This window comes from Lynx canadensis, chromosome A3, assembly GCF_007474595.2.
Source record: "Lynx canadensis isolate LIC74 chromosome A3, mLynCan4.pri.v2, whole genome shotgun sequence".
NCBI classification, from domain to species: domain Eukaryota; kingdom Metazoa; phylum Chordata; class Mammalia; order Carnivora; family Felidae; genus Lynx; species Lynx canadensis.
Window position 1 is genome coordinate 120,963,192 of NC_044305.1, and position 27,752 is coordinate 120,990,943.

Here is a 27,752-nt window from a genome sequence, read left to right on the forward strand (position 1 = left end):
CGCCGCCGGCAGAGCTCCGGGACTGCAGCCTGTACCCACCCACCGTACCGCCCTGTGGGTGTCCTGAACCTCTAGTGAGCGACAGCAGGGGCACTCGAACCACTCTTGGTCAAATTTGGTCCCGGATCATTCCCATTCAGTGAATTCTCAACAGTGCCTTGCTTCTGCCAGGCATTGTTCTAGTTCTAGGGAATCCAACCGTGACTAAGACAAAATACTTCTCAAGGGATTTATGTCCCATCGCCAAAATAACGTCCCCAAGTGCCACGTTACTTTACCTCCATTAAAGCAACTGACTCGAGCTCTGGCCATTCTTTTAATTTTTCTGGCCTGAAATGTTCACCACACGTAGGCACTTTCTTGGAAGCCATAGATAATAGGATCCCTGAGGGGAGAGAGTAAATTGAAGAGACTTGGTAAGGCAGAAAGCAGTTTGAATCCTGGCTCTGCCACGTGGTAAAGTCCCTAAGTAAAACAAAGAAAAACGAAATCCTGGCACCCCCCAAGACTCAGTTTCAAAAGGGGTAATTACGCTTCCCCCACATATTGCTGTGGGGTCACCCACCCAGCCTGGGGCTCCATGGTGGACGGCGTGGGCTCCCCAAGATGCAGGACAGCTACTCCTGAACCCCCAAGCCCCTCCCCAGCCAGCTAACCCACCACCAGACGGAGTATTGCAAGACGGAAAAGGGGGCGTCCTTTTAAAAACAAAGCACTGGGGGGGAAAAAAAAGAATAAATAATAAATAAATAAATAGATAGATAGATAGATAGATAGATAGATAGATAAATAAAAACAAAGCACTGGGTTGAAACTCGAAGCTCCACTTCCCTCAACAGGCCCTACCCTTTTCTTGTTCCCGCAGGGGACGCCAAGGATGAGGGCAGGTCAGGGAGGAGGAGGGTCCCCAGGAGATGCCATGTCCACCCACCTGGGGCCTTCAACTGTCCAACCCAACACCACCCTACATTTTGACTGGCTTTAAATGAACAGACGTCTTCTAAATTGATACTACAAAGAACATACAGTTTATCTGCATGATCTAGGGCTACAATCAGGAGAGGAATGATTTTTAGTGTTCCCTTTGCCTAAGGAAAACAAAATTCTTCTCTCCTGTGTTCTAGGTCTTACTGTGTCTTCCCAAGACCAGGGGTCAGCCTCAACATGAGCCAGAGGGTGCTATGCAGAATCAGAATCAGCAAGTGTGTAATCATACTCAAAATAAATTTTTTTTAATATTCTAAAAACTGTTAGAAAAACCTGGGGAGAATATGTGGCAATGGATTTTAAGGGTGCCTGACCAAAGGGGACACACCTACCTTGATTTAGGGAAAGATCAAGTGAATTGACAGGCATTCAGTAAAATAGCTATCATTTTTTTTTTTCAACGATTTCGTGAGAGAGAACACCAGTAGGGGAGGGGTGAGGGGGGGAGAGAGAGACAGAGAGAAAAAGAATCCCAAGCAGGTTCCATGCCATCAGCACACAGTCCCACATGGGGCTCAAACCCCACTAACCATGAGATCATGACCTGAGCAGAAATCAGGAGTCGGAGGCTTAACCAACTGAGCCACCCAGGTGCCCCAGCTGTCATTATTTTTATTGGATCTTTCAGGCAATATTTAACTTCTGGGGAACATACATTTGTAATAATTATCAATACAAGGTATTGTGATTTCTTAATTATCATACAGACACTGAATTTAAGTGGAGTTTATTGCAGGTGCTTGAGTGCCTTCCTTGGTCCTCAGCATGAATGAATCCTGCTGGCAAATGGCTTCTCTACAGCAGCCTTCTTTTGTGTCTTCTTACCAATCAAGGATCAAGGTGTGTGCCCCTTTGTTGCTAAAACCTTTGGAAGGTGACAGAAAAGAAGAGATACGTGTGATATAGGAATGAGAGGCCAACAAGAGCAGAAAGAGTTCCTCAGCTCAGCTGAACCCTCTGAAGCCTAGTGCGGCCAGAGCCAAGTGATTCATCTCGCAGGCCAGGGCCCCATCCAAACCTGCCTCAGCCTCTCCTCACTCTATCTGGATTCAGAAACTTGCAGAGATTCCAGGACACAGCCAACCCTATTATAGGTGGGGTAGATTGCTGACGTGTGCTAGGAGTTGAAGGACCTCCCCCGTGGTCCTGCTTTTATATGTCGGGATATCTGGGATACTAAGTTATACTGGGATTATCATGATTTAGAAAATACTACCTTCCTTTCTTCCCTTTTTTCAAACCTCTGAAACTTGATCCTCCACCTTCACTATCAGCTGACAGATGACCTTCTCACTTCACTGAGAAAATGAGGTAAACAGAAGTGAATGATGTTCTTTCACAAAATTCACCACGCTATATCCATGTACTCTGCCTTCCTTCCTCTTAAAATGGATGGCTTGTCCTGCCCTCCATTTGAGTCCTGGATCCCACCTCTTTACAGGTAAAGGGTGTAGGGAGGATAGGCGAATGGATGAGGGGGACTATTTTAGGTAGAGAAGTCAGAGAAGTCTTCTCTGAGAAGGTATTTGTGCAGAGGTGTGAGTGAACTGAGGGAGACATGGAGAGATCTAGGGAAAGAGTGTTCCAGGTGGAAGGACTAGCAGAAGCAAAAACCTGAGATGGGAATGAAGTTGGTATATTAAGAAAACAAAAACAAAGCTGGTGAGGCTGGAGCATAATGACTGTGGAGAGAAGGCAGGTGCCTAATGGTATAGGGACTTAGAGACCATGCTAAAGAATTAGAATAAAATCCAAAGCGTGAAGGGAAAGTCATTCAAAGGTTTACAGTAGGGAAGAAATCTAACATTTTTTAAATGAATATAGCTTCTTCATGGAGAACTGGTTATACAGGGGCAACAGCAGAAGCAGGAAAATCAGTTAGGAGGCCAGTGCACTAAGCCAGTTAAGATCACAATGGCTTGAGCTGGTGGTAGTAGTGAGGAACTGAAAAGTGAATAAACTGACAGAACTCAGTACTTGTTAGACGTGGAAAGTGAGTAAAGCAAGAAATCAAAGACAACACTTGGATTTTTGTCCTGAGGCATCCTGGTTGGATTATAATCAAGGGGAAATCTGAAGGCAAAGCGAGTTTGGCAGCAAGAGGGGAGCAAATACAAAAGTAAAGAATAATCCTTCTGGGGGCTGGTTAAATTCAAGATACTCGTAACCACTACAATATATAAGGAGGGTTCATAAGGTATCAGTATAAAGCAACTTACTTTTTTTCCTCGCTGTCTATTTAAGCCTGTTCTGTTGATGTAGTTCTCCTGCCCTGCTTTACCTGTTTTATTTTCCTCATTGCACTTACTACCAGCTCACATATTACACACTTATTGGTTTATTATCTGGCTCCCCCATCAAATGTAAGTTCCTAAGGATCAGAGATTTATCTCTTGTTTACCACTATGCCCCTCAAAGATTGCCCAGCTCAGAGTAGGTGCCTGTTATATTTTGAGGAAGCAAGCAAGCAAGCACAGGGGAGGATACTAAAACATGACAGTAAAAGGAGTTAAACTACAAAATAAAGTTTTACTAAAACTTCTATGAGTGAGTAAAAATAAAAGTAGCTCCCTTATCTTCTGGGGGTGGGAGTAAGGAACTGGAGAGACAGAGAAGAAGATGGAAAGACTGTATATTCAGACCAACACACCATTCCCATACTGATTTCTAACCAGGAGATGAGGAGGGTGGGCTGTGACTTCTCCTCCAAATCCACTCCTAAAACAGGCTCTACTCCAGAGCCTTGTACATAGGGTAGAGAAGAAAACTGAAGGAGAAAAGTGGCAAGTAGACCTAGACCGAGAAGCAGTAGACTATGCTAGACCAGTCACATGGTCACCAAGTTTAATTGTAGTCACCTTAGGATGAGAAATATGTGTTCTGTGAACACTTACATTTGTATACATTTTACATTTGGGGGCTTTTACTTTACTCCTTAAATTTTACCACATTGAATTTAGTACATGGTTCTTTTGATAATTTTCTGCCTGTTTTGGTTGAGTTAAGGGAAACAAAATTTAGGGCCTGGCTTGGGTGTGATAAGTGGTAAATAGTAGAGATACTAGAGATGGTGGGAAGACAGAAGGGCAAAAATTCACAAGAAAGTAGGAAAATCTGATAGCCCACCCACCAGAGGGCATATCCATTGTGAAACTCTCAGGGAAATTCTCTCCATTCCCTCTGAATGCTTCTCAGTTTCTTCTACTCTCTCCCTTGCCTTGTTTGGGAGTAAAGGGGTACAGTCCCCTGCCTCCTCTCCTCCTGAAGGCCTGTCATACAGAGAAGCTCCCAGCTACTCAGACTTTGGCATCAGCAATTGCTACCTTGTGAATGGCAAAACAGGACCATCCCAGCACTCACCACATCCTGGTCCTCATCCCTTTCTATTTCTTGGCTGAGGGCCATGGAAGAAAAGTGCCCTTCAGAGTTGACCTCTTTGGGACTTGGTTTCTTTTCTCTCATGAAAACATAGAGGCTCTTTTTCCAGAAAGGATGATCCTTTGTTTCTGCAGGAAGGAACCAGAAAGAATTCTCTTAAATAGCAACTCAATTGCAGCGTTTAATATTTTAATTTGAAGTTGATGAGTTCTAACGTTTATTTATTTCTGATAGAACACAAAGGGGGGGAGGAGAAGAGAGAGAGGGAGACACAGAATCTAAAGCAGGCTCCAGGCCCTGAGTGGTCAGCACAGGGCCTGATGCTGGGCTCGAACCCACAGACCATGAGATCATGACCTGAGCTGAAGTCGGTCGCCTAACCGACTGAGCCACCCAGGCGCCCCTGAAGTTGGTAAGTTCTATTTGAATCTACACATTTTTATGAAAAAGAAACCCAAATAAATAGCATTACCTTACTCTAATAATAGTTTCATTTGAAATCTCTTTGCTGCTTAATCAAACAGCTGAGTGAGGCTCTTTCAGGGTCAATGACCCCCTCAAAGAGCTGTCCACTGTGTCTTCCCAAGGAAGGTCTAACTTGCCAAAAACAAATATGCCTCCCTGATGTCATAATTGGGATATTTCCCTAATTCACAGACCAGAATCTAATCTTCCACCTCCTTTTTCCAAGGGGAACTCATAGACTTAAGTAGTCTAAAATATCGGCCCCCAGGTACTCCAACTTGCAATATTCTCTTTCAGATCTGGATCCCACTCTGCTAGAAGAGATATTTGAGGACAAAACCCCTCCTTTTACATTATATATAGAAATTAAATAGGATTTAAATGTTTACTGTCCTAAAACCTGACCCAAACAGGTATGCATGAGACTGTGGCAGTTAGGGATTATACAGAAACTTACTCTATTGAAACCGAGTATACAAGAGTGTTTCTGACATATTCCATTTTAAGGCCTTTAGCTACCAAGTGAATAAGGCTTAGCGTCAATACTTTCTATTATTCCTTAATTTCAGCTCCCATTCAAAAGGCAGCCAATAATTAAGCCACACCTCTAGAACGACGGCCAGCTCCATCTCTAAAGTCATCGGTTTCTACAGTTAGTCATTCTCTCTGCTGCCCATGCCAGCATCAAACATCTCTAAAAGCCCTGTGCCTTCTGCCATACTGCATTTGTTTATCAAATTCTGAGCCTATTCAGAAAAAGGAAAGAATACTGCAGCTTACTTTGGGGCTTTTTAGGGACAGAGAATTGTACACCAACATCCTAGAGAATATTACACAAGCTCATTTTTCTTCTGCTTTGCTAGGGTTTTTTTGTTTTGTTTGAGAGAGAGAGAGAGAGAGAGACCATGTGCAAGCACACTTGTGTAAGCAGGGGAAGGGCAGAGAGAGAGGAAGAAAATCTTACGCAGGCTCCACGCTCAGTGTGGACCCTGGCACAGGGCTCAATCCCACAACCCTGGGATCATGACCTGAGCCAAAATCAAGAGTCAGACACAACCAGCTAGGCTACCCAGGCACTCCAGGTTCTTGTTTTATTATCATCAACAGTGTTACTGAGGTGTAACTTACACATCATAAAATTCATTCATTTTAAGTGATTCAAATCAATGACTTTTAGTATATTTACAGAGTTGTGCAACCATCACCATAATCTAATTTTGGAACATTTCTATCAGTCTAAAAACCTCATGCTCATTTACAGTCAGTCTCCATTTCCCAACCCTAGCCCTAGCTCAACAACAATCTACTTCTGTCTCTATAGATCTGCCTTTCTGAACATTTCATATAAATACAAGCATGCAATATGTGCTCTTTTGTGATTGTCCTCTTTCACTGAGTAAAATGGTTTTGAAGTTCATCCATTTAGTAACATGTATCAGCACTTCTTTCCTTTTAACCACCAAATAATCCATGTATAGATATACCACATTTTGCTTATCCATCTACCAGCTGATGAATATTTGGGTTATTTCCACTTCTTGGCTATTGTGAATTCATGTATAAGTCTTTATGGACATATGTTTTCATTTCTCCTGGGTAGGAGCTGAATTGCTTAATGTTTCACATTTTGAGAAACTGCCAAACTATTTTCCAAAGTGACTGGACCATTTCACATTCCCTGCAGCAACATCTGAGGGTTCTCATTAGTTTTAATCAGATAGTTAAACACATTATGTAACTATATAGAGAGATCTCTTACTTTAATTCCATAACTAGTTAATTGAGATGATTCCCTCAGTCACACACACAAGAGTAAGGACCACCACTCTGCTTATAACATCTCTTCACTCCGACTATACCTACTATCCAACAAAAGTAGTCCAAAATTCCATTTTTACGGCTCCAACTCCAATGAAATAGCTCCTAACTTTTAATTTTAACAATTTATTTTCTGTCTGTGCTTGTTATTTCTGAATGTATCAGCAGCTTGTGGGGTTTTTTGCTTGTTTTGAGAGAGAGAGAGAGCATGTGCATGTGCAAGTGGGGTAGGGGCAGAGAGAGAGGGGAGAGAGAATCTGAAGCAGATGCCATGCTGTCAACACAGAGCCCGATGTGGGACTTGAACTCGTGAACTGTGAGATCATGACCTCAGCCGAAATCCAGAGTCGGATGCTTAACCAACTAAGCCACCCAGGTGCCCCAGCAGTTTGTTCTTTAAGACCAGAAGAAGTTGAGGAAAGTTGCCACCTCACCCAGACACAGAGGTGGGAGATGCCTGATGTCACACTACAAGAGCCCGGTGTATGCCTCAGCACTGCTCCAAGAACTTGAAAGGATGGTGGGAGTGGAAACACAGCCAGGCGTCTTTAATGAAAAAACAGTAAAGCCATGGAATGCCAGACTTACTTGTAAATGAGTGCTTTTCCTGCTTCTTGAGATTCCAGGGGATAAGGAGTTCTTGCCACGGGTTTCAAATCAAAATTACCATTGTTAAAATTCACTTTCACTTTTAACCTTTAACAAGATAACATGTGTGAGGATGTTTTGAAGGATATTTTGAAAACGAAACAGTGATCTTAAAGAGTTTTGTTTATATACTCCTTAAAAGAAGTTTGAAACACCACACACCACCTTGCACATTTTAAAACTGACACACCTAGGGGCACCTGGGTGGTTCCGTCGGTTAAGCGTCCGACTTTGGCTCAGGTCACGATCTCACAGTTCGTGAATTCGAGCCCCGCGTTGGGCTCAGAGCCTGGAGCCTGCTTCCCATTCTGTGTCTCCCTCTCTCTCTGCCCCTTCCCTGCTCATGCTGTGTCTCTCTCTGTCTCAAAAATAAATAAACATTGAAAAAAAATTAAAAAAAAAAACTGACACACCTAAAATTTTTCACTGTAAGTTTAAGTAACTTTGTTTCTCATTTCTCTTGTAACTCTTGTTTCAAACAGATTTGGGATAAGATGAGTGTTGTTGGTCTTACTATGGAACTTTAAGGATATAATTTGATAAAATGGATTTTAACCAACATATTAATAAAGCACACCAAATCTGAAAGTAATCACATAAAACTGTTAGATGAGCATTATAGCCAATGTACTTTGAAAATTTTATCAGTTCCACAAAACATTCCAGTTATATTCATAAGAAGTATCACTAAATTATAGGACTTTATTCCAAATTCAGAGCAACCCAACACAGACCAAGTACCCTGATTCTAAGGCAAGTCTTTAAATCTATCAATCATCAATCAACTAATTAAAGTAAAATAAAATATACATGACAGGGAAATACAGAAAGACCTATGGGTTGAATTTCCTTGCTTCATCATTAAAGGAATTCTCTTTAAAGACAGTATTTTTAGGGGCGCCTGGGTGGCTCAGTTGGTTAAGTGGCCAACTTCAGCTCAGGTCATGATCTTGTGGTCCGTGAGTTCGAGCCCCACTTCGGGCTCTGTGCTGACAGCTCAGAGCCTGGAGCCTGTTTCAGATTCTGTGTCTCCCTCTCTCTCTCACCCTCCCCCGTTCATGCTCTGTCTCTCTCTGTCTCAAAAATAAACGTTAAAAAAAAATTTTTTTTTAATAACAAATAAAAAAAAAACAAATAAAGACAGTATTTTTATTTATCCCTTTATTTGACACCCTGGAATTTTTTACACCCAGGTTGAAAGGTATGACTTTCTTTTAAAAAGTGAGTTAAGATGTGATGTGAATGCAGGCTTGTTCCCAGGCAGATCAATTTTTAAAAAGAGTACATATAGACTTCAGAATCAGGAAAATTGAGTTCCTTAAAACTATCTGTGAATACCTTAGAAAGTCTATAGAAACCCGCACTGTCTATGCCAGTTTGAAATTCACAGCTTAGAGGGAACCCACTCATTCTTTGAGGCATCACTATCTCACAAGAGATATTAAAGGGGAAAAAAAAGTCATCTTAACACACACACACACAGTAGAGCCCAGAAATGTGGGAAGCTGGGTCCATCTATAGTGGTGGGCAGCAAGAGCAAGTAGAACACACCTGAAGGCAGATGCCAATAACAGAGTTAACTTGATACTAAGCCATGTACCAGCTATAATGTGAGGACACCAAACTTGAGACTATCACACTAAGCATAGACTTTTAAGGGAGCTTAAGTAGGCCCAGGTTAATGGTATCCTAGCTACAAGCAGAGGCAGAAACAGAAACAAATCTTCCCCTAGACTGGGCCAATAGGATACCCAAAGTTCAAATCATGTCATTAAATCATAAATAAAATTCACTAAGCAAAGCATACAAGAAAATAAACCATTATAATTGAGAATTAGCAGAGAAAACAATAGATTTAGCTTCTTCAAGGAATACAGAATTTGGAATTATCAAATGTAGAATGTAGTATATACCAATGTATTTTAAAGAAAGAAATGATCCAATCACCAATATAAGAAAACAGTTAAGAGTCTATCAGAAATGAAGAAGCATATTGGAAGGAGGAAATTTAAGAAATTTAAATGCTAATATTGAGCACAGTGAGGAAAGAATTAGTAAACTGGAAAACATATTCAAAACATATTCCATTCTAAGAAGATGGAAAATATGAAAGACAAATTAAAGATATTAAGATATAAAAAGGTCTAATATATGTCTGAATCCAGAAGAAAAAGGGAAAGAATAAAAAAAAAACAATAAAGAGATCATTGCTGTGAATTTTCCTGACTGATGAAAAACATGAATACAGAGATCCAGAAAGCACAATATATACCAGTAGGTTAAATAAAAAGAAATCCGTACCTAGACACCTGTAGCAAGAGTGCCGAACACTAAAGACAAAGATTTTATAAGCAGCCACGGAGAAAGGACAAAAACCAGAATGACAGCAGACTTCTCATAAACAATAGAAACCAAAAGCAAGAGAATTATATCTTTAGAGCATTCAGATAAAATAAGTTATCAACCTACAATGCAAACTGTCTTTAAAGAATGAGAATAAAATAAAGATATTTAAGCTACACTAAAATTGAATATTAAAGGCTGAATTTCAGGGAGAAAATGTCTTCACTATTACAGTATAAAATGGAAGACAGGGAGGCCCTGGGCGTCTCAAGTCAGTTAAGCAACCGACTTTTGGTTTCAGCTCAGGTGAGGAACTCATGGTTTGTGAGTTCAAGTCCACATTGGGCTCTGCACTGACAGTGTGGAGGCTGCTTGGGATTCTCTCTCTCTCCCTTTCTCTCTACCCTTCCCCTGCTCGCTCTGTTTCTCTCTCAAAATAAATAAACTTAATAAATAAATAAATAAATAAAATGGAAGACAGAATGGCAACCCTCCTCTATGGAGGAGTCCCTCCTGTATACAGCGGTCTCCCATATTGATTTTCCTACAGATATGTCTGCTAAGTCTTGGATTCACCCAAACTAGACATCATTTTTTTTAATTAATATAATTATATAAGACAAACATTGAATGATTTCAGTCCCAAGAAACTGATGCTCCTCTTCGTTATTTTATTTCTATCCAAGATCCCACTGTTATATTTTCTACTAGGCTGGGTTAAGTGTCCTTCCTCTGTGCTTCCATAATAACCTGTGCATATCAGTATTATCACATTTGCCACATTGTAATGGAATTATCTATTTTATTTTTTTTTTAATTTTTTTTCAACGTTTTTTATTTATTTTTGGGACAGAGAGAGACAGAGCATGAACGGGGGAGAGGTAGAGAGAGAGGGAGACACAGAATCGGAAACAGGCTCCAGGCTCTGAGCCATCAGCCCAGAGCCCGACGCGGGGCTCGAACTCACGGACCGCGAGATCGTGACCTGGCTGAAGTCGGACGCTTAATCGACTGCGCCACCCAGGCGCCCCTGGAATTATCTATTTTAAATGGCTATCTTCTCTAAGTTATTTAAAGCAATTACAACTCAACGCATGATACTTTGATTGAATTAATTTGATATAGGAGTTGAACTGTGTCCCCCAGAAAAGATATATTCAAATCCTAAACTCTCATCTCTGTGAATGTGACCTTGTTTGGAAATAAGGTCTTTGTAGATGTAATCAAGTTAAAATGAGGTCATGATGGATTAGGGTGGGCTCTAATCCAGTGTCAGATGTTATAAGAGGGAAACTGGATGCAGACACAGAGGGAAGACCATATGACCATGGAGGCAGACATTAGAGTGTTAAGGCTGTATGTAAACCAACTAAAAAGATTGCCAGCACCCACCAGCAGCTAGAAAGGAGGCAAGGAAGGAGCCTCCCCTAGAGCCTTCATAGAGGGAACGGTCCTGCTGACATCTTGATTTTATAGTTCCAGCCTCCAGAACTATGAGAGAATAAATTTCTGTTGTTTTAAGCCACACAGTGTGTACCACTTTGTTACAAATGCCTTAGGAGACTAATATATAAGATAAATCTCAAATCTGAATTCCTCTCTGACTCTTTTCCCTGGCCTTCCAAATCTGGCCAACAAAATCTAAAATTCCTTTGTTTCATCACATCAGTCTCTTCATTTCAATTCCTTTTGCCACATCCTGAGGCCTTTATCAACAGAAGACAGATCCTTATAAAACTTCAACAATCTCCAGCTTCTTGTCCTATCTTATCTCCAATCTATCATATACATCATATGCCAGATTAAAGTTTCCAGGATTTCATGCTGTCGTCAATGACTCCCCAATCCCTACATGATAAAATCCCAATTTTAAGCTGGTATTGAAGGCTTTTCACAAAATTGCTCCAACCTAGTTTCACAGACTTAACCAGTGACTGGTCATATACTCATTCACTTCACAGATAAGCAGACAGTTGCAAACTGTGTGATAAGTGAAAAAATACACGTATGCCAACTGGTGGGACAAAAGAGGGCCTGGACCAGACTGCCCAGTATAAGGAGGTGAACTGGAAATATTTCACAGAGGAAGTGTTAAAGTAGCATTTAACAAAGTCTTGGGAACAGTGTTTTCCTCAAAAAAAGAACGGGCACAGAGCAGAACACCAGAGAAAGGCACCATCAGTGGCAAAGAAGTATAGGAAGAGATCAAGAGCTTCAGGTAAACAAGCGCAATGCCCTACCCCCTTCCTTGGATCCTTCCCTACTATAAAGCAAAAGCCTTAAGCTGCTGGAAAGAGGCAAGTAATTCTTCCCACCCCCCTCCAGAACAACAAGCAAAGATATACTGCTTCTGGGAGAGAAAAGCAAAACCTGCCTGCCTATGGAGGAGGAATAAGAGGGGTACACCCAGGAGCAAGGCAAGGATCCACTGCTACTAGGATAAGGACAGAAGCAAAAACCCTCTGTCCCAGGAGGAGGGACAAGAAACAGCTTTCAGTCCAGAATCCTATACCTATACCAAGCAGAGATCTGCTACTATTGGCAGAGGGGCAGGAAACTATTACCCAAGAACAACCACACAAGGTAGTTTGACTGCCACAGAGAGAAGGGGAAGGAACTCTAAGAACATGCTGCTCCTGAGGCCCAACCACATAGAACATGCCTAAAACTGAGGACAAGAAAACAGAAAAATTCCTCTGCTGCCACTATGAGCCTAGCAATAAGCAACAAGCAATAGCAGTGTACTTCTGGGGATGAAGCAAGAACACAGAGAGACTCACCCCACACCTCTCACACACACCTCTGTGATGCAGGCTTGCAGAGATAGCCAAAAAATGAAGAGGGAGCAGGAACACTTCAGAAAACCCTTCTGGCCTACCAGCCCCCACCCTAAGCACAAGGTAACAGCAGCTCACCACTAGAGGTATTTGAAGCCTAAGGTGCACTAAAGGTAACAATAGCAATAATACCTAAACCCAGCTCAACTTCTGACTAGATAAGCCCAATTCTCCACACTAATGGTTGACAGAAGAAAAAGCATATCCGTTTTCTAGACATACTCCGTCTATACTGGTCTACCTCTAATGCCTGGCATTCAATCAAAAATAACAAGACATGCAAAGAAAAAAAAAAGGCAAGACACAATAACCTCAAATATCGAGCATTTAATAAAACATTACAAGATATTGGGGAGAGGGGCAAGACAAAATAACCCATTGTCAAGAGTGAAAGCAATCAACAGAACCAGATTGAGAAATGACCCCTCCCCCCTACCATGGGAACTATCAGATAAAGAATTTAAAATAACTATGATTAGGGGCGCCTGGGTGGCGCAGTCGGTTAAGCGTCCAACTTCAGCCAGGTCACGATCTCGCGGTCCGTGAGTTCGAGCCCCGCGTCGGGCTCTGGGCTGATGGCTCAGAGCCTGGAGCCTGTTTCCGATTCTGTGTCTCCCTCTCTCTCTGCCCCTCCCCCGTTCATGCTCTCTCTGTCCCAAAAATAAATAAACGTTGAAAAAAAAAATTTAAAATAACTATGATTAATATGTTAAAGCATCTAGTGGAAAGGTGAACATATATAAACAGATGGCAAATTTCAGGAGAAATTAAAACTATTTTTTAAAAATCAAATGGAAATGTTAAAAATAAAAATCATAACAGAGACCAAGGATTCCTCTGATGAGCTGATCAACAAATGAGGCATGGCTGAGGAAAGGCTCAGTGAACTTAAAGATAGGGTAGTAGAAAAAAAAAAAAAAGATGGGTTAGTAGACATTGTCCAACTGAAATACAACTAGGAAAAAAAAATTTTTAACACAAAAAACAAAGAACTATGGAGCTATGAGACAATATCAAATGGTGTAACATACATATAAGGAGTCTCAGAAGGAAAAGAAAAACAAAGAATGGGGCATAAGAAATATTTCAAGTGATAATGGCCTCAAAATTTCCAAATAATGAAAGATGTCAAACCACAGATACAAGAATCTCAAAGAACCCTAAGTAGGATAAATAGAAAGAAAGGAAAATAAAGACGACATAACCTAGCTAATGAAAAGCAGAGAAAATCTTGAAAGTGCCCAAGAGAAAAGAAACATCACAAAGAGGAACAAAGAATTATGGATTCCTCATTGAAAAATGAAATTAAAAAAAAATCATAATTATGACAAAATTTATACCACTGTCTCCAGTTTTCAAATTCCAAGAGGTTCAATAATTTCTATTAACCATTACCTGCTCCTTTTACAAAATTCACTTTCTATGTAGGTTGTAGGCAGCATAAGCCATTTATTTGGAGTCATAAAGTGCCTTGAATTAGAAATTCTTGGAAACCTGGAATGCAGTTTGGTCTTCTCAACCTCTTTAAATTCTTTCATTGTACATATTTTGCCTGTAGGAAGATTAGTAACCTAAATCAGCACACTTAAATGCAACTCCCATTGCTTCTGGGTTATGAAATCACGTAACAATTAGGCACTAAGTACCAGTCTCACACTGAAGAAGAGTTCTTTTATCATCATCTTTGTCATATTGTGCCTTTTTCAAAGGATCACGAAATGGTGGAATGGTAACCTACAAGAAAAGCAAGTGTTTAAGGGCAGGATTGCGTCTTTTTCAGTGTATCCTAATCATCTGTGTATGACACCTAAGCCTGAAAAAATCAAGAATATAGTATCTACAAACTACTTCAGTTTATCCATTTACAAAGAGATGGGAGCACTCCAATACATCTCTTTGCAAGGCCCACCAGTCATGGTTAGCTCTTGTGTTAATGGTTTTTTCAGATTATTGTGGATATTCTTCTTAGACACTATACCCAAATTCAATAAGTTGTAGTTTCTTAAAAGTTATGACATGGAATGTGAAACTATGTCAATAAATTATTCAACCTCAGTTACATAAAAACCCATTGGTCTATCTTGAGCTTTGAATGGATCTTTTATCCATGTCATGGATTATTTGGAAGAAATTATATCACTGAGTTACGTGAGATCTTCCAAATTGTCAATACATTTCATTATGCTATAATCACAGTCATTAACATCATTATCAATCTCATCAGAAAATTCTAAGAGTAGCAGAAAGCTGTAACACTCATGATGCTGAATATTTTTCCAAAATTCAGTTTTTTGCTTGAAAGCTCACATTTTATCATTGGCAACAAACACTGTCAGTTATTTTTCTTGAAGTGACTTCATTACTTTTCCAAAAAATGTCTGCCAAATATCCAACACTTAATAACTACAATTTATAAATCATTCTTTAAAAAAAAATGTACCATGAAAAAAAAAATCAACCAGTATAGTTGACAATTCAAGCAATCATGCTGCATTTCAGTAGGCAGAAGTACTGTTTCCATATTTACCATATTTAAAAAGATGTGTACTTAGATGTGAGCAAGATTTAATAAAATTAATAATTTTTAGTGTTTGGTCAAGGACATCCTTAAGTGAAATTGCAATTTTTTAAATGTGAGTACATGGCAATGAAGAATAATGACTGGTATGATTTGGTGACACTGATTTAAGTTGTTCTAAGTACCAACAGCTTTACCCACCATTGCTTTTGCACAATTAGAGTCAATGTCAACACTATAAAAAAGGTAAATAATATTTGGCACTATTATGAAACAATTGGCCTAATAGGTCCCTTAAAAGGGTTTCAGGGCTCTCAAAGATCTATGTACCTCACTCTGAGAACTGCTGTTATAACCTCAAAGTGTTCCACTTAAGAGGTCACCTATCAGGTTCATTTATAAAAGCAGAATGGCTGGGAATGCAAGCTGGTGCAGCCACTCTGGAAAACAGTATTGAGTTTCCTCAAAAAACGGAAAACAGAACTACCCTACTACCCAGCAATTGCACTACTAGGCATTTATCCAAGGGATACAGGTGTGCTGTTTCGAAGGGACACATGCACCTCCATGTTTATAGCAGCACTATCAACAATAGCCAAAGTATGGAAAGAGCCCAAATGTCCATCAATGGATGAATGGATAAAGATGTGGTGTGTATACACACAGACACAGACACACACACACAGACACACACACACACACAATGGAGTATTACTCAGCAATCAAAAAGAATGAAATCTTGCTATTTGCAACTATGTGGATGGAACTGGAGGGTATTATGCTAAGTGAAATTAATCAGAGAAAGACAAAAATCATACGACTTCACTCATATGAGGACTTTAAGAGACAAAACAGATAAACATAAGGGAAGGGAAACAAAAATAATATAAAAACAGGGAGGGGGACAAAACAGAAGAGACTCATAAACATGGACAACAGAGGGTTATGGGAGGGGTTGTGGGAGGGGGGATGGGCTAAATGGGTAAGGGGCACTAAGGAATCTACTCCTGAAATCATTGTTGCACTATATACTAATTTGGATGTAAATTTAAAAAATTTTTTTTAATTTTTAAAATTAAAAAAATTTTTTAAATTAAAAAAAGAAAAAAAAGAATGGCAAAAGAACTTGAATTTTGATACCAAAAAGATATAGTTTCAAATCCCAGTTCTGTCCCTTAACTAGTTATTATACTAGTTAGTAAACTAAGGCTCTAACTTTAAACTCTCAGTTTAACTCCTACCTATTAAAATAGGGACAATGGCACATGCACACACCCCAATTTGGCAAAAAACAAAAAACAAAAATCTGCTTTGCCTGCAAATGCCAACAGTTTAAAATGTCTATGACTCAGGTGCCTGGGTGGTTCAGTTGGTTAGATATTCGATTCTTGATTTGGCTCAGCTCAGGATCTCACGGTTTGTGAGTTCAAGCCCCACATCAGGATTTGCACTGACAGTGTGGAGCCCGCTTGGGTTTCTCTGTCTTCTCTCTTTCTGCCCCTCTCCCACTCACTCTCTCTCAAAAATAAACATTTAAAAAAATAAAATGGCAATGACTCAAGGATTTTAATTTTGTTTAATAATATCCACTATTAGCAGGCTGCCTGGGTGGCTCAGGTGGTTAAATGTCCTATTTCAGCCCAGGTCATGATCTCGCAGTTCATGAGTTCAAGTCCCGCACCAGGCTCTGCACTGGTTATGAGAAGCCTGCTTGGGATTCTCTCTCTCTCTCTCTCTCTCTCTCTCTCTCTCTCTCTCTCTCTCCCCCTCTCTCTGCCCCTTCCCCACTTGTGATTTCTCTCTCTCAAAATAAATAAACTTAAAAAAAAAGAAAGAATATCCACTATTAGCAAAAGTGTGGGAAAATGGACTCTGGTAGGGGTATAAATTTATACAATTATTCTGGAAGATGATTTGGCAATATGAATCAAAATCATGCATAACCTTTAACTTAGCAATTCTACTTCTAGCAAGTTACCCTAAGGAAAAAATTAAACAGTTACAGGGAAGTTCATCATGTCATTTATAACAATAATATGTCCAAAACAATCTAAATGTTCAAAACAGGGAATATGTTTTTAAAAAATGGTGGTATAGCAAGATACCACATATGGTTAGAAACACCATATATGTTCTGCTATTTACAGCTGTGTGATTGTGAAAAGTAACTTAACCAGTCTGTGTCTCACTTGCCTCATCTGCAAATTACTTCATGTGGGAGTAGTAAAGATGGGGGAAAAAAAAAGTCCTAACATTTGGTTAAGCCCTCAGTGTAAGTTAGCAGTTATTATTAATAGAATACTATGCAATGATTAAAATTATGTATTTACATTTATTGACAAAGAAAGAGCAAATCATAAAACTATTGAGAAAAAAAAGGGGAGCATCTGGGTGGTTCAGTCAGTTGAGCAACCAACTCTTAATTTCGGCTGGGGTCATGGGGCTGAGTCCCGTGTCAGACTCCACACTGAACATACAGCATGCCTGAGATTGTCTCTCCCTCTGCCCCTCTCCCCTACTCATGCTATAGTTCTCTCTTGAAATTTTAATGTTTACTTATTTTTGAGAGAGAGACAGACAGACAAAGCATGAGTGGGGGAGGGGCAGAGAGAGAGGGAGACAGAATCTGAAGCAGGCTCCAGGCTCTGAGCTGCCAGCACAGAGCCTAACGCAGGGCTTGAACCCACTAACCTTGAAATGACCTGAGCCGAAGTTGGACGCTTAATGACTGAACCACCCAGTCGTCCCAATCTTTCTCTCTTTAAAACACACACACACACGCACACACACACACAAACCTATTGAGGAAAAAAATGCAGGGTATGAACCTAATGTGTGTTACTCCATTTTTGTAAAATAAATCTATTTTACAAAGAAACCTTGGATATCCAAAATGATATACAGGGAAGTGTTAATGAGTTCATTCTGGGTAATGGAATTGTGAGTGGTTTTATTTAAGTATCAATTCTGTTCATTTATCATGAAAATGTATTACATTTGTAACAAACTTTTTAGAGTCTTTGAAAATTTTAAATGTTACCTATCATCCGAGTATTATATAATATTTTCTTTGTTTAATTTACTTTGGACTTTGTTGTTTTTTGATTTGTTTTTTTTTTTTTTTTAGTTTATTTATTTTGAAAGAGAGCATGAGTGAGTGGGTAAGGGGCAGAGAGAGAGGGAGAAAGAATCCCAAGCAGTTTCCGCACCGTCAGCACAGAGCTTGATGCAGGTTCAATCTCACCAACTGTGAGATCATGACCTGAGCCAAAGTCAAGAGTCACCAAGGCACCCCTGGACTTCGGGGTTTTTTCTTCCTAAGATATGGAGATGGGTAACAATTCTTAAGATGTTACTGTATTCTGGGGCACCTAGGTGGCTCAGTCAGTTGAGCCTCCAACTTCAGCTCAGGTCATGATCTCACAGGTCAGTTCATGGGTTTGAGCCCCACATCAGGCTGGCTGCTGTTAGCACAGAGCCTGCTTTTGATCCTCTGTCCCCCTCTCTCTGCCCTTCCCCCACTCACGATCTCTCAAAAAAAAAAAAAAAAAAAGATGCTACTGCATTCCTGGGGAATCACTAAAGGACTACCCATACATTAGGGCTGCTCAAAAAAACCAACCACATAATATCAAAAATTAGAAGTCTATCGTACCTTCAGAAAATTCGGGTCCTCTTTGTTCATATAAAAAGGATCATACTCTTTCGGATCATAATGCTCTATAAATGCATTTCCCTACAGGAAGGAAATAAAACTACACATAACAAGAGGTACACAACTTTGAGCATAACAGGAGTCAAGAGTCAAACACACAATTCCATTCTTCTGCTTCAAAACGGCATTAATGACAAATACAAAATGGAAGGGAAGGCCAAATTTGAAGTTAAACTTAAGGTAGCCAAGTAATAAATATTATAGTGATAGAAGGGATCTACTTAAAATTTGTTATAATTAATAATGAATGTTGGAACACTAACAGATTTGGGAAATTGTTTTTAAATGTTTAGTAGTCAACATCTCAGATCTCTTAGAAATGCCAAAACAGAAATATCTTATAGTTTTGTAAATAACTGTGTTCTAGAACTATACCTATTTATTGAACCTAGAGGCCAAATTTAATTGGTATACAAAAATATTACATGAGAAAAGCAAAGAATAATAACTCTAATATACACATTTAAATCCAGACCTAACCTTCTTCCCTCCATACTTTCCACATGTCCTAGATTTAGGAATAGTATATGCTCTAACAGAGTAGAGGTTATACATATATACAGTGGAAGAGATAAGCTGTTTGAATGATTATAATCACCATTTTAAACCAACTGAAACAAGTATCAAATGACTTCTTAGTACCTTTTTATTTACATGTTTTAAAAAACCATCTAATTCTTCTTGTCTCCTTTTTTTAATATTCTTATGTGAACAAACTTTTTCTATAATTTTCTTCTGGAGAGGATCTGCCACGTGGTCAGTCCATCTTTTATATAACCTCTCTTTTCTTCTTGCATTTAAGAAGTCATGATGTTGTAAATACTTATCTAGTTCCTATTAAACAATGACAGAAAGGCAATTATCCTAAAGTTATTTTGTACTAAAATTTAAACTTCATTTATATTCCTAAGAATAACTCACAAAGTCATTCACTGATTTATTTGGCTTCTACTGTGTGATACACACTACACTAGAAATGATGAATATATAGATTAATTAGACAACATGCCTACTCTCCCTAGAGAGATAGACTACAAGACAAATACACAAAATAGGAGGGACAATATAGCAACATGTATGTGTGTGTATATATAGTATACACATATGTATACATATATACATATAGGTAATACATATAGATTGTCTGTAATACATATAGATATAAGCATGTATCTATAAAAGAACTAAAAACAAAGACTCAGATATGTATATACCAATGTTCGTAACAGCATTATTCACAATAGCCAAAAGATGAAAACAACCCAAGTGTCCATCAGCAGATGAATGTATAAACAAAATGTGGTATATACACAAAATGCAATATTATACAGCCATAAAACGGAATGAAGTTCTGACATAGGCTACAACATGGATGAATCTTGAAGACAATATGCTAAGTGAAATAAGCCAGACACAAAAGGACAAATACTGTAGGATTCCACTTATATGAAATTATCTAGAGTAAACAAATTCATAAAGACAGATGGTAAGCCAGAAGTTACCAGAGGGACCTCTGGGGAGGGAGGAATGGAAAGTCATTACTTAATGCATATACAGTTTTGGCTGGGGTGATGAAAAGTTTTAGAGATAAATAAATGGTGATGGTTTCACAACATCCATCTATTTGGAAATAAATAGTAATGATGATTGCACAACCTGTGAATAATTAATGTCACTGAATTGTACACTTAAAAATGATTAAGGGGCACCGGGGTGGCTCAGTCAGTTAAGTGTCTGACTCTTGATTTTGGCTCAGGTCATAGATCTCAAGTTCATGAGATCAAGTCCTGTGTCAGGCTCCACATTGGGTGTGGAGCCTGCTTAAGATTCTCTTTCCTTCTCCCTCTGCCCCTTCCCCTCAAGTGTGCACTCTCGCTCACTCTCTCTCTCTCATAAAAAAAAAAAAAGGTTTAAAATAGCTAATTTTATGTTATATATATTTTACCACAATGGAAAAAAGTGACTAATTTTTTTTTTTATTCATACAGTGGGACACGTTTGGGATGGGCCTTAAAGGAGTTACCTAGGGGGCACCTGGGTGACTCAAGCAGTTGACCATCCAGCTTAGGCTCAGGTCATGATTTCACAGCTCATGAGATCGAGCCCCACATCAGGCTCTGTGCTGACAGCTCAGAGCCTGGAGCCTACTTCAGATTATGTGTCTCCCTCTCTGCCCTTCCCCAACTCGTGCTCGCTTGCTCTCTCTCTCTCTCTCTCTCAAAATATAAGGAGATATCTAGGAAGAGAAAGTATGAGAGAATGTGGAAGAAGAAAAATCTATTGGGAAAAAAAAAAGACAAGAGTAAACAGGCAGAAATGTAGCACAACCTGGATGAAATGGCAAGCAGCCTGTAAATAAAGAAAATGACTGATTTAGGCTATACACTAAACTTTTTTTATCCAAAACTTATCCACCTTTCATCTAGCAAATGAAATCATGTGATTACTACAATCAACCACATGAAATTCAAAATGAAAAAAAAAATAAACCAAGAACCCTGAGAGCTTCTCTAACTTATACCCCTTCTTAGATTCAGGTCATAGCACACTTCAACCTTTTTTTTTTTTAAGTAGGCTTCATGCCCAGGGCAGAGCCTAATGCAGGGCTTGAACTCATGACCCTGAGATCAAGACCTGAGCTGAGATCAAGAGTCCGATGCTTAACCAATTGAACTATCCAGGAGCTCCACACTTTAATCATTCTTAACGAATAGCTCTTTTCCTGTTACCCACTCCAGTGCTCACCACACGTGGACATTCATCTTGTCTTATAATTAAGCCCATGCTGATACAGTTAAAGCCTTCTTCTACCTATGCATACCTGAGTAATAATTAGTCAGTGAGTCCCAATAACAGCTCTTAAAACTCGTAAGAATACACAGTGACTCCACAGAAGCCCCATTAGATGAAAGAACAAGTGACTAGGGGAAAACTCATATAAAAGTATCTGTGAGGGGCATCTGGGTGGCTTAGTCGATTAAGAATCAGACTCTTGGTTTCAACTCAGGTCATGATCTCACAGTTCATGAGTTCAAGCCTTGCATCTTGTGCTCTAAGCACAGAGCCTGTGTGGGATCCTCTCTCTCTACCTCCCTCTGCCCCTCCCCTGCCCACACTCTCTCAAAATAAATAAATAAACTTAAAAAAAAGTACCTGTGAAAGAATCCCCACAAATAAAAAGATAGGAAGTCAATTAAAACAATCTCAGATTTCTCTTAAGGTTAATCCTAGGCACTAATGAGTGTTTTCAATTCTATTTTCCATCTAAAAGGGAAAAACAAAGTTAATTTTTAATCATGACACATTCTGTAGCCAATTCTTACCTTAATTACATGATTTTCTCTATATAACATTGATTGAATAGCTGCATCAATATCTTCTTTAGCTAATGCCTATAATTACAGAATGAAACTTTGAAAATCAAATCTTAAAAAAAATCAAATTATTAATACTATCTGGACTCACAGACATCTCCCTGGAAAGTTCTCCATAAATACAATTTTTCTACCTCAAATCATATCATCCAGTACTTTTTTTTTTTTTTTTTCGACGTTTATTTATTTTTGGGACAGAGAGAGACAGAGCATGAATGGGGGAGGGGCAGAGAGAGAGGGAGACACAGAATCGGAAGCAGGCTCCAGGCTCTGAGCCATCAGCCCAGAGCCTGACGCGGGGCTCGAACTCACGGACCGCGAGATCGTGACCTGGCTGAAGTCGGACGCTTAACCGACTGCGCCACCCAGGCGCCCCTCATCCAGTACTCTTAAAGAGCATTTGAATCTTTCTGCTATTTGCTATAGCTCATCCAAGGGCAAAAAATAACTCAAATCACAGACATTTTGAATTCCAGTATGGACAAATGACTTGCCCAGAGTCACATGGTAAGCAGAACTCATCTTTTTTTTCACATTTCATAAAAGGCTTTCACCTTTTTGGGTTAAAACACAATCAGGCCTCTATTTGAATTCATTCAATCATTAGTGAATTCTACTTTAATTCATTTAGTCATTATAGCTATCAAATACTAATAATAAATTTGTTTATATACAAGTCATTTTTAGATTTTAAAGCAACACAATCTTCAGGAAATAGGCCATAACATTATTTTTTTCCATTTTTATAACAAATCTTCCACAATTAATATCCGCCAGAAATACAAGAGGTTGTAATTAATGTCATTGAATTGTACACTTAAAAATGGTTAAAAATAGCGAACTTTGATACTATATTTATTTTACCACAATGGAAACATGATTAATTTTTTTTTAATTGCCCAAAGTGACAGACATTTTGGGTGGGCCTTTAAAATCCATTCATAATTACACAAAAAATATTCTCAAATTAACTATCATTGGAAATAGCTGTTTTCAGTTCCACTACTCTTGTTTTCAAAACAGATGAGTAAAATCTGAAAATCCAAGAACCTAACTTCCCAAGGATGGTTAACACCCAAGTAAATTAAGAGTCATGGGAGCTAAGCAACAACTAGAAGCCTAGAAAATCCTGCCTGCAGACAAGAATTTAATCTCAAATGTATCTAACTCCAGATTTACTTTCTTTGTTCTTTCTGCCTCACAGGATTGCTATTCCTGGCAAATCTGTTGTTCTCAAAACCAAGATGGGTACTGAATTAATATTCTAGACAAAAATAGAAAAAACAACAATCTGAAGACACTGGAGACTGACCAAAAACAGGGAGAAACAAGAATGTAGTCAATAATTAGAAAAAGAGACTAACGGCAGTGGATAAATTTTCAGTTTTTATGGACTTTTGTCTAAGAGCAGGCCTCCATCAGAGCTAAAGGAGAGGGCTCAAACTCTGAAACATGAAGTTTTACAAAATTCAAGAATTAGAAGACAGAGTTCAGGGAAACCAGAGTAGCTGGAAAGTCAAAGGAGAAATACCTGAAAGGAGAAAGTCATAGAGCGGATGCCATAAATTTTACAAATTAATTGACCAAATCTCTGGCAGATCCTTGAACTGTGTATGTACAAGGCAGACTCCTTTGGAAAACAGTTTGGCACTTTCATAAAAAGTTAAATTCATTTACCATATGACCCAGTCCTTCTACAACTAGATACGTACCCAAGAGAAATGAAAGTGTATGTCCATAAAAAGACATGTGCATGATTGTTCCTAACAGCTTTATTTGTGACAGCCAAAAAATGCAAACAACCCAAATGTCCATCAGCAGGATGGATAAACTATACAGCATTTAGCAAATAAGTAAATAAAATACTGATACATGCCACAACACAGATGAATCGCAAAATAATTATGCTGAGTAAAAGCAGCCAGACAAAAAGCATACTGTAAGATTACATCTGCATAAAATTTTTTAAGGGCAAAATTAACCCAAGTGACAGCACATCAGTGATTGCCTTGGTTGGGGATAGGCAAAGGAAGGAGGGTAGGTACAGGAGGAGGAAATTTGGGGCATAATGAATACGTTCATTCTCTTAATTGTGGTGGTTTCACGTGTGGCTACATGTGTCAAAAATGTTCAAACTGTACACTTCAAATATACGCAGTTTATTGTGTACCAATTATACCTTAATAAAGCTGTTTAGAAAAAAAGAAATTACAATCGTTTTTCAAAATACAACATATATAAATTTAGGTGATGCAGTTTGCAAGAGTACTTCAGGAGAGTGGCGCCTGGGTGGTTCGGTCAGTTGAGCACCGAACTCTCAATTTCCGTTCAGGTCATGATCTCACAGTTCATGAGATGGCACCCCAAGTCCAGCTCAGTGCTGGCAGGACTCAGCCTGCTTGAGAGTCTCTCTCCCCTTCTGTGTCTGCCCCTCCCCCGCTCACGTGAGCTCTCTCTCCCTCAAAAATGGATAAACTTTTTATTTTTTTTAAGAGCGCTTCAGGAGAAACTTATTAACTTTGTTATACAGTAAAGGCCTATAATCAATTACCGATGATTCCACCTTAAGAAACTAGAAAATGAAAATACAAAGTAGAATAAATGGAATAATAAAGGACAGAAATTAAATACAAAACATAGAAAAACTGTTAAGCACAAGCCAGATCTCAATGCAACTGCCCAAATATAAACTTCAAAATGCCATACTACCGTTACCTCCATAAGATGAAGTGGCTGTGGTTCCAACCATTCTTTCGAGCTCTTGGGCTTATGAAGCTTGTCAGTTAGCATATCATCACTGTCTAAATTTGTCATTGTGGTCACAAATAACGGAGCCCCTAGAAAAACTAGAAGATTCACTTATTCATTAATGAGGCTTCAGTCCTATTTTCTCTGAATTAACAAGCCTTGGCCACTACGAACAGGTGTAGAACGGATTCTGAATTAGTAGCCACCCACACAGAGGCCTTCACCATAGTTTCTGATGATGTCTTCAGACCCAGCCTCTTCTAAGCAGGGGAGGTTCTCTCTGGACTGACCCGCGTCCCCCTGTAATTCCAGGCTTCCCACGTCCTCCTACAGCCCGTCGGAGCCGGGGTGGCAATTACCAGCCGGGTCTCTAGGGGTCGCACTGCAGCACTTTCCTGACCGAGGGCCGCCAACCCGGAGAGTTGCAAGTTCCTGGCTACCGAAGCCCACACAAGCAGGACTGCTTATAGAAAGGAGGGGTTTTCAGACCATCTCTGCGTGACCTCAAGCTCTAGGACGCCCAAAGCACTCCCCCCAACACATACACACACAAGGACTGTCATCTGAGGGGGAAGCTATCATTAAGGCTTGCGCCCGCTGTAGACCTACAGCACCCACGACCCCCATCCCTCCCCTCCCACCCCGTCCGCAAGATGCGTGCGTGCTCTGCCCGGCCCGGCAGGAGAGTTGCAGACCACGACAGATACCCCAGCTCCTCCCTCCCCCAAGACTGACTGGGCCCTCGGCTCCCTGAAGCACGCGGGGGCCCGGCCCGAAGGCCCACGGCCCAGCAGTCGTCGGCTGCGGAGAGAGAGTGAGCCCGCCCGAGCCTGCGGCCCTCTCAGCTCGGGCCCGTCGCCTCGGAATGGCAGAACGTTCGCGTCTAGCGTCTCCCGACGCACCCCCAGCAGACCCTGTGCCGCGACAGACGACGACGAGTCAGAATTCTGCGGGGCTCAGGGCCTGGAGAGCGGCCCCGGAACTCCTGGGCCGCACCCAACTGCGCTCCTCAAGACCAGTCCCGCGGGTTTGTAACCTGGACACCTGTGGTGCCCGCACTAGTGGGCGGGTCGTGGTTAGAGAGCCAAACCGAAGCCCTTCTCGGTGACGGGCAGGCATCGCAGCCAATAGCGAGGCACATCGCCTTCCCGCTCCGCCCTCCCCCGCGACCGTTGACGGGACGGCTTTCCCTGAGTGCTTGGTTCCTTCTGCCTCCGCCAGGCTCACCATGCTCCCCTGAGCCTTCTGGGCGTCTCCCGGCCAACCGGACTAGACAGTGGTCCTCCTTCCTGGCCTCCAGTCCCACTTCAGGAAACACCCCAGGGATGACCGGGAAGGGGCGCTGCCCTCAGAAGTATCCCTTAGAAGGACGAGTGTTTGTGGAGGTTTCCCTTATGAAGACGGGAAATGTCGCTTTAAATGCGTTAAAGGTTTATTCAGTCCCCTGTATCAGAGCCTATAGTTGGCGCTGATGCTGGTCTGCGAGCGGTAAGAGAATGTGAGGACTCAGGATCAGCTGACCTCATTCAGCCTTGCTTAGATCATTGGCTGTGCATCCCGCAGGTGTTTTTCGCTTTGGGGTTTATTTTTATTTTTATTTTTTTATAGTTTTTTTTTTCAATATATGAAATTTATTGTCAAATTGGTTTCCATACAACACCCAGTGCTCATCCCAAAAGGTGCCCTCCTCAATACCCATCACCCACTCACCCCTCCCTCCCACCCCCCATCAACCCTCAGTTTGTTCACAGTTTTTAAGAGTCTCTTATGCTTTGGCTCTCTCCCACTCTAACCTCTTTTTTTTTTTTTTCCTTGCTCTCCCCCATGGGTTCCTGTTAAGTTTCTCAGGACCCACGTAAGAGTGAACACATATGGTATCTGTCTTTCTCTGTATGGCTTATTTCACTTAGCATCACACTCTCCATTTCCATCCACGTTGCTACAAAGGGCCATATTTCGTTCTTTCTCATTGCCACATAGTACTCCATTGTGTATATAAACCACAATTTCTTTATCCATTCATCAGTTGATGGACATTTAGGCTCTTTCCATAATTTGGCTATTGTTGAGAGTGCTGCAATAAACATTGGGGTACAAGTGCCCCTATGCATCAGTACTTCTGTATCCCTTGGGTAAATTCCTAGCAGAGCTATTGCTCTGTCGTAGGGTAGGTCTATTTTTAATTTTTTGAGGAACCTCCACACTGTTTTCCAGAGCGGCTGCACCAGTTTGCATTCCCACCAACAGTGCAAGAGGGTTCCCGTTTCTCCACATCCTCGCCGGCATCTATAGTCTCCTGATTTGTTCATTTTGGCCACTCTGACTGGCGTGAGGTGATATCTGAGTGTGGTTTTGATTTGTATTTCCCTGGTAAGGAGCAACGTTGAGCATCTTTTCATGTACCTGTTGGCCATTCGGATGTCTTCTTTAGAGAAGTGTCTATTCATGCTTTCTGCCCATTTCTTCACTGGGTTATTTGTTTTTCGTGTGTGGGGTTTGGTGAGCTCTTTATAGATTTTGGATACTAGCCCTTTGTCCGATATGTCATTTGCAAATATCTTTTCCCATTCCATTGGTTGCCTTTTAGTTTTGTTGGTTGTTTCCTTTGCTGTGCAGAAGCTTTTTATCTTCATAAGGTCCCAGTAGTTCATTTTTGCTTTTAATTCCCTTGCCTTTGGGGATGTGTCGAGTAAGAGATTGCTATGGCTGAGGTCAGAGAGGTCTTTTCCTGCTTTCTCCTCTAGGGTTTTGATGGTTTCCTGTCTCACATTCAGGTCCTTTATCCATTTTGAGTTTATTTTTGTGAATGGTGTGAGAAAGTGGTCTAGTTTCAACCTTCTGCATGTTGCTGTCCAGTTCTCCCAGCACCATTTGTTAAAGAGACTGTCTTTTTTCCATTGGATGTTCTTTCCTGCTTTGTC

The 27,752-nt window shown here is 40.3% G+C and overlaps 2 protein-coding genes across 2 annotated transcripts in view; both read right to left on the reverse strand.

Moving 5' to 3' along the window:
• Positions 1 to 1,757, reverse strand: part of FAM228A (family with sequence similarity 228 member A) — a 17,684-nt gene extending 15,927 nt beyond the window's left edge. Inside the window, 2 exon segments of the mRNA XM_032592719.1 lie at positions 279 to 385; positions 1,697 to 1,757. Of these exon segments, the coding sequence (XP_032448610.1) occupies positions 279 to 371 (93 nt within the window). The 5' untranslated portion in view covers positions 372 to 385; positions 1,697 to 1,757.
• FAM228B (family with sequence similarity 228 member B) lies at positions 1,557 to 25,857 on the reverse strand. Its single transcript, XM_030311551.1, is given in 11 exon segments — positions 1,557 to 1,852; positions 4,348 to 4,443; positions 4,445 to 4,493; positions 7,237 to 7,344; positions 13,872 to 14,028; positions 14,123 to 14,210; positions 18,650 to 18,730; positions 19,352 to 19,543; positions 22,033 to 22,101; positions 24,799 to 24,929; positions 25,734 to 25,857. Coding segments are annotated over 10 exon segments (969 nt in total). The 5' UTR covers positions 24,898 to 24,929; positions 25,734 to 25,857; the 3' UTR covers positions 1,557 to 1,822.
• Between the last annotated feature and the right edge of the window lie 1,895 nt (positions 25,858 to 27,752).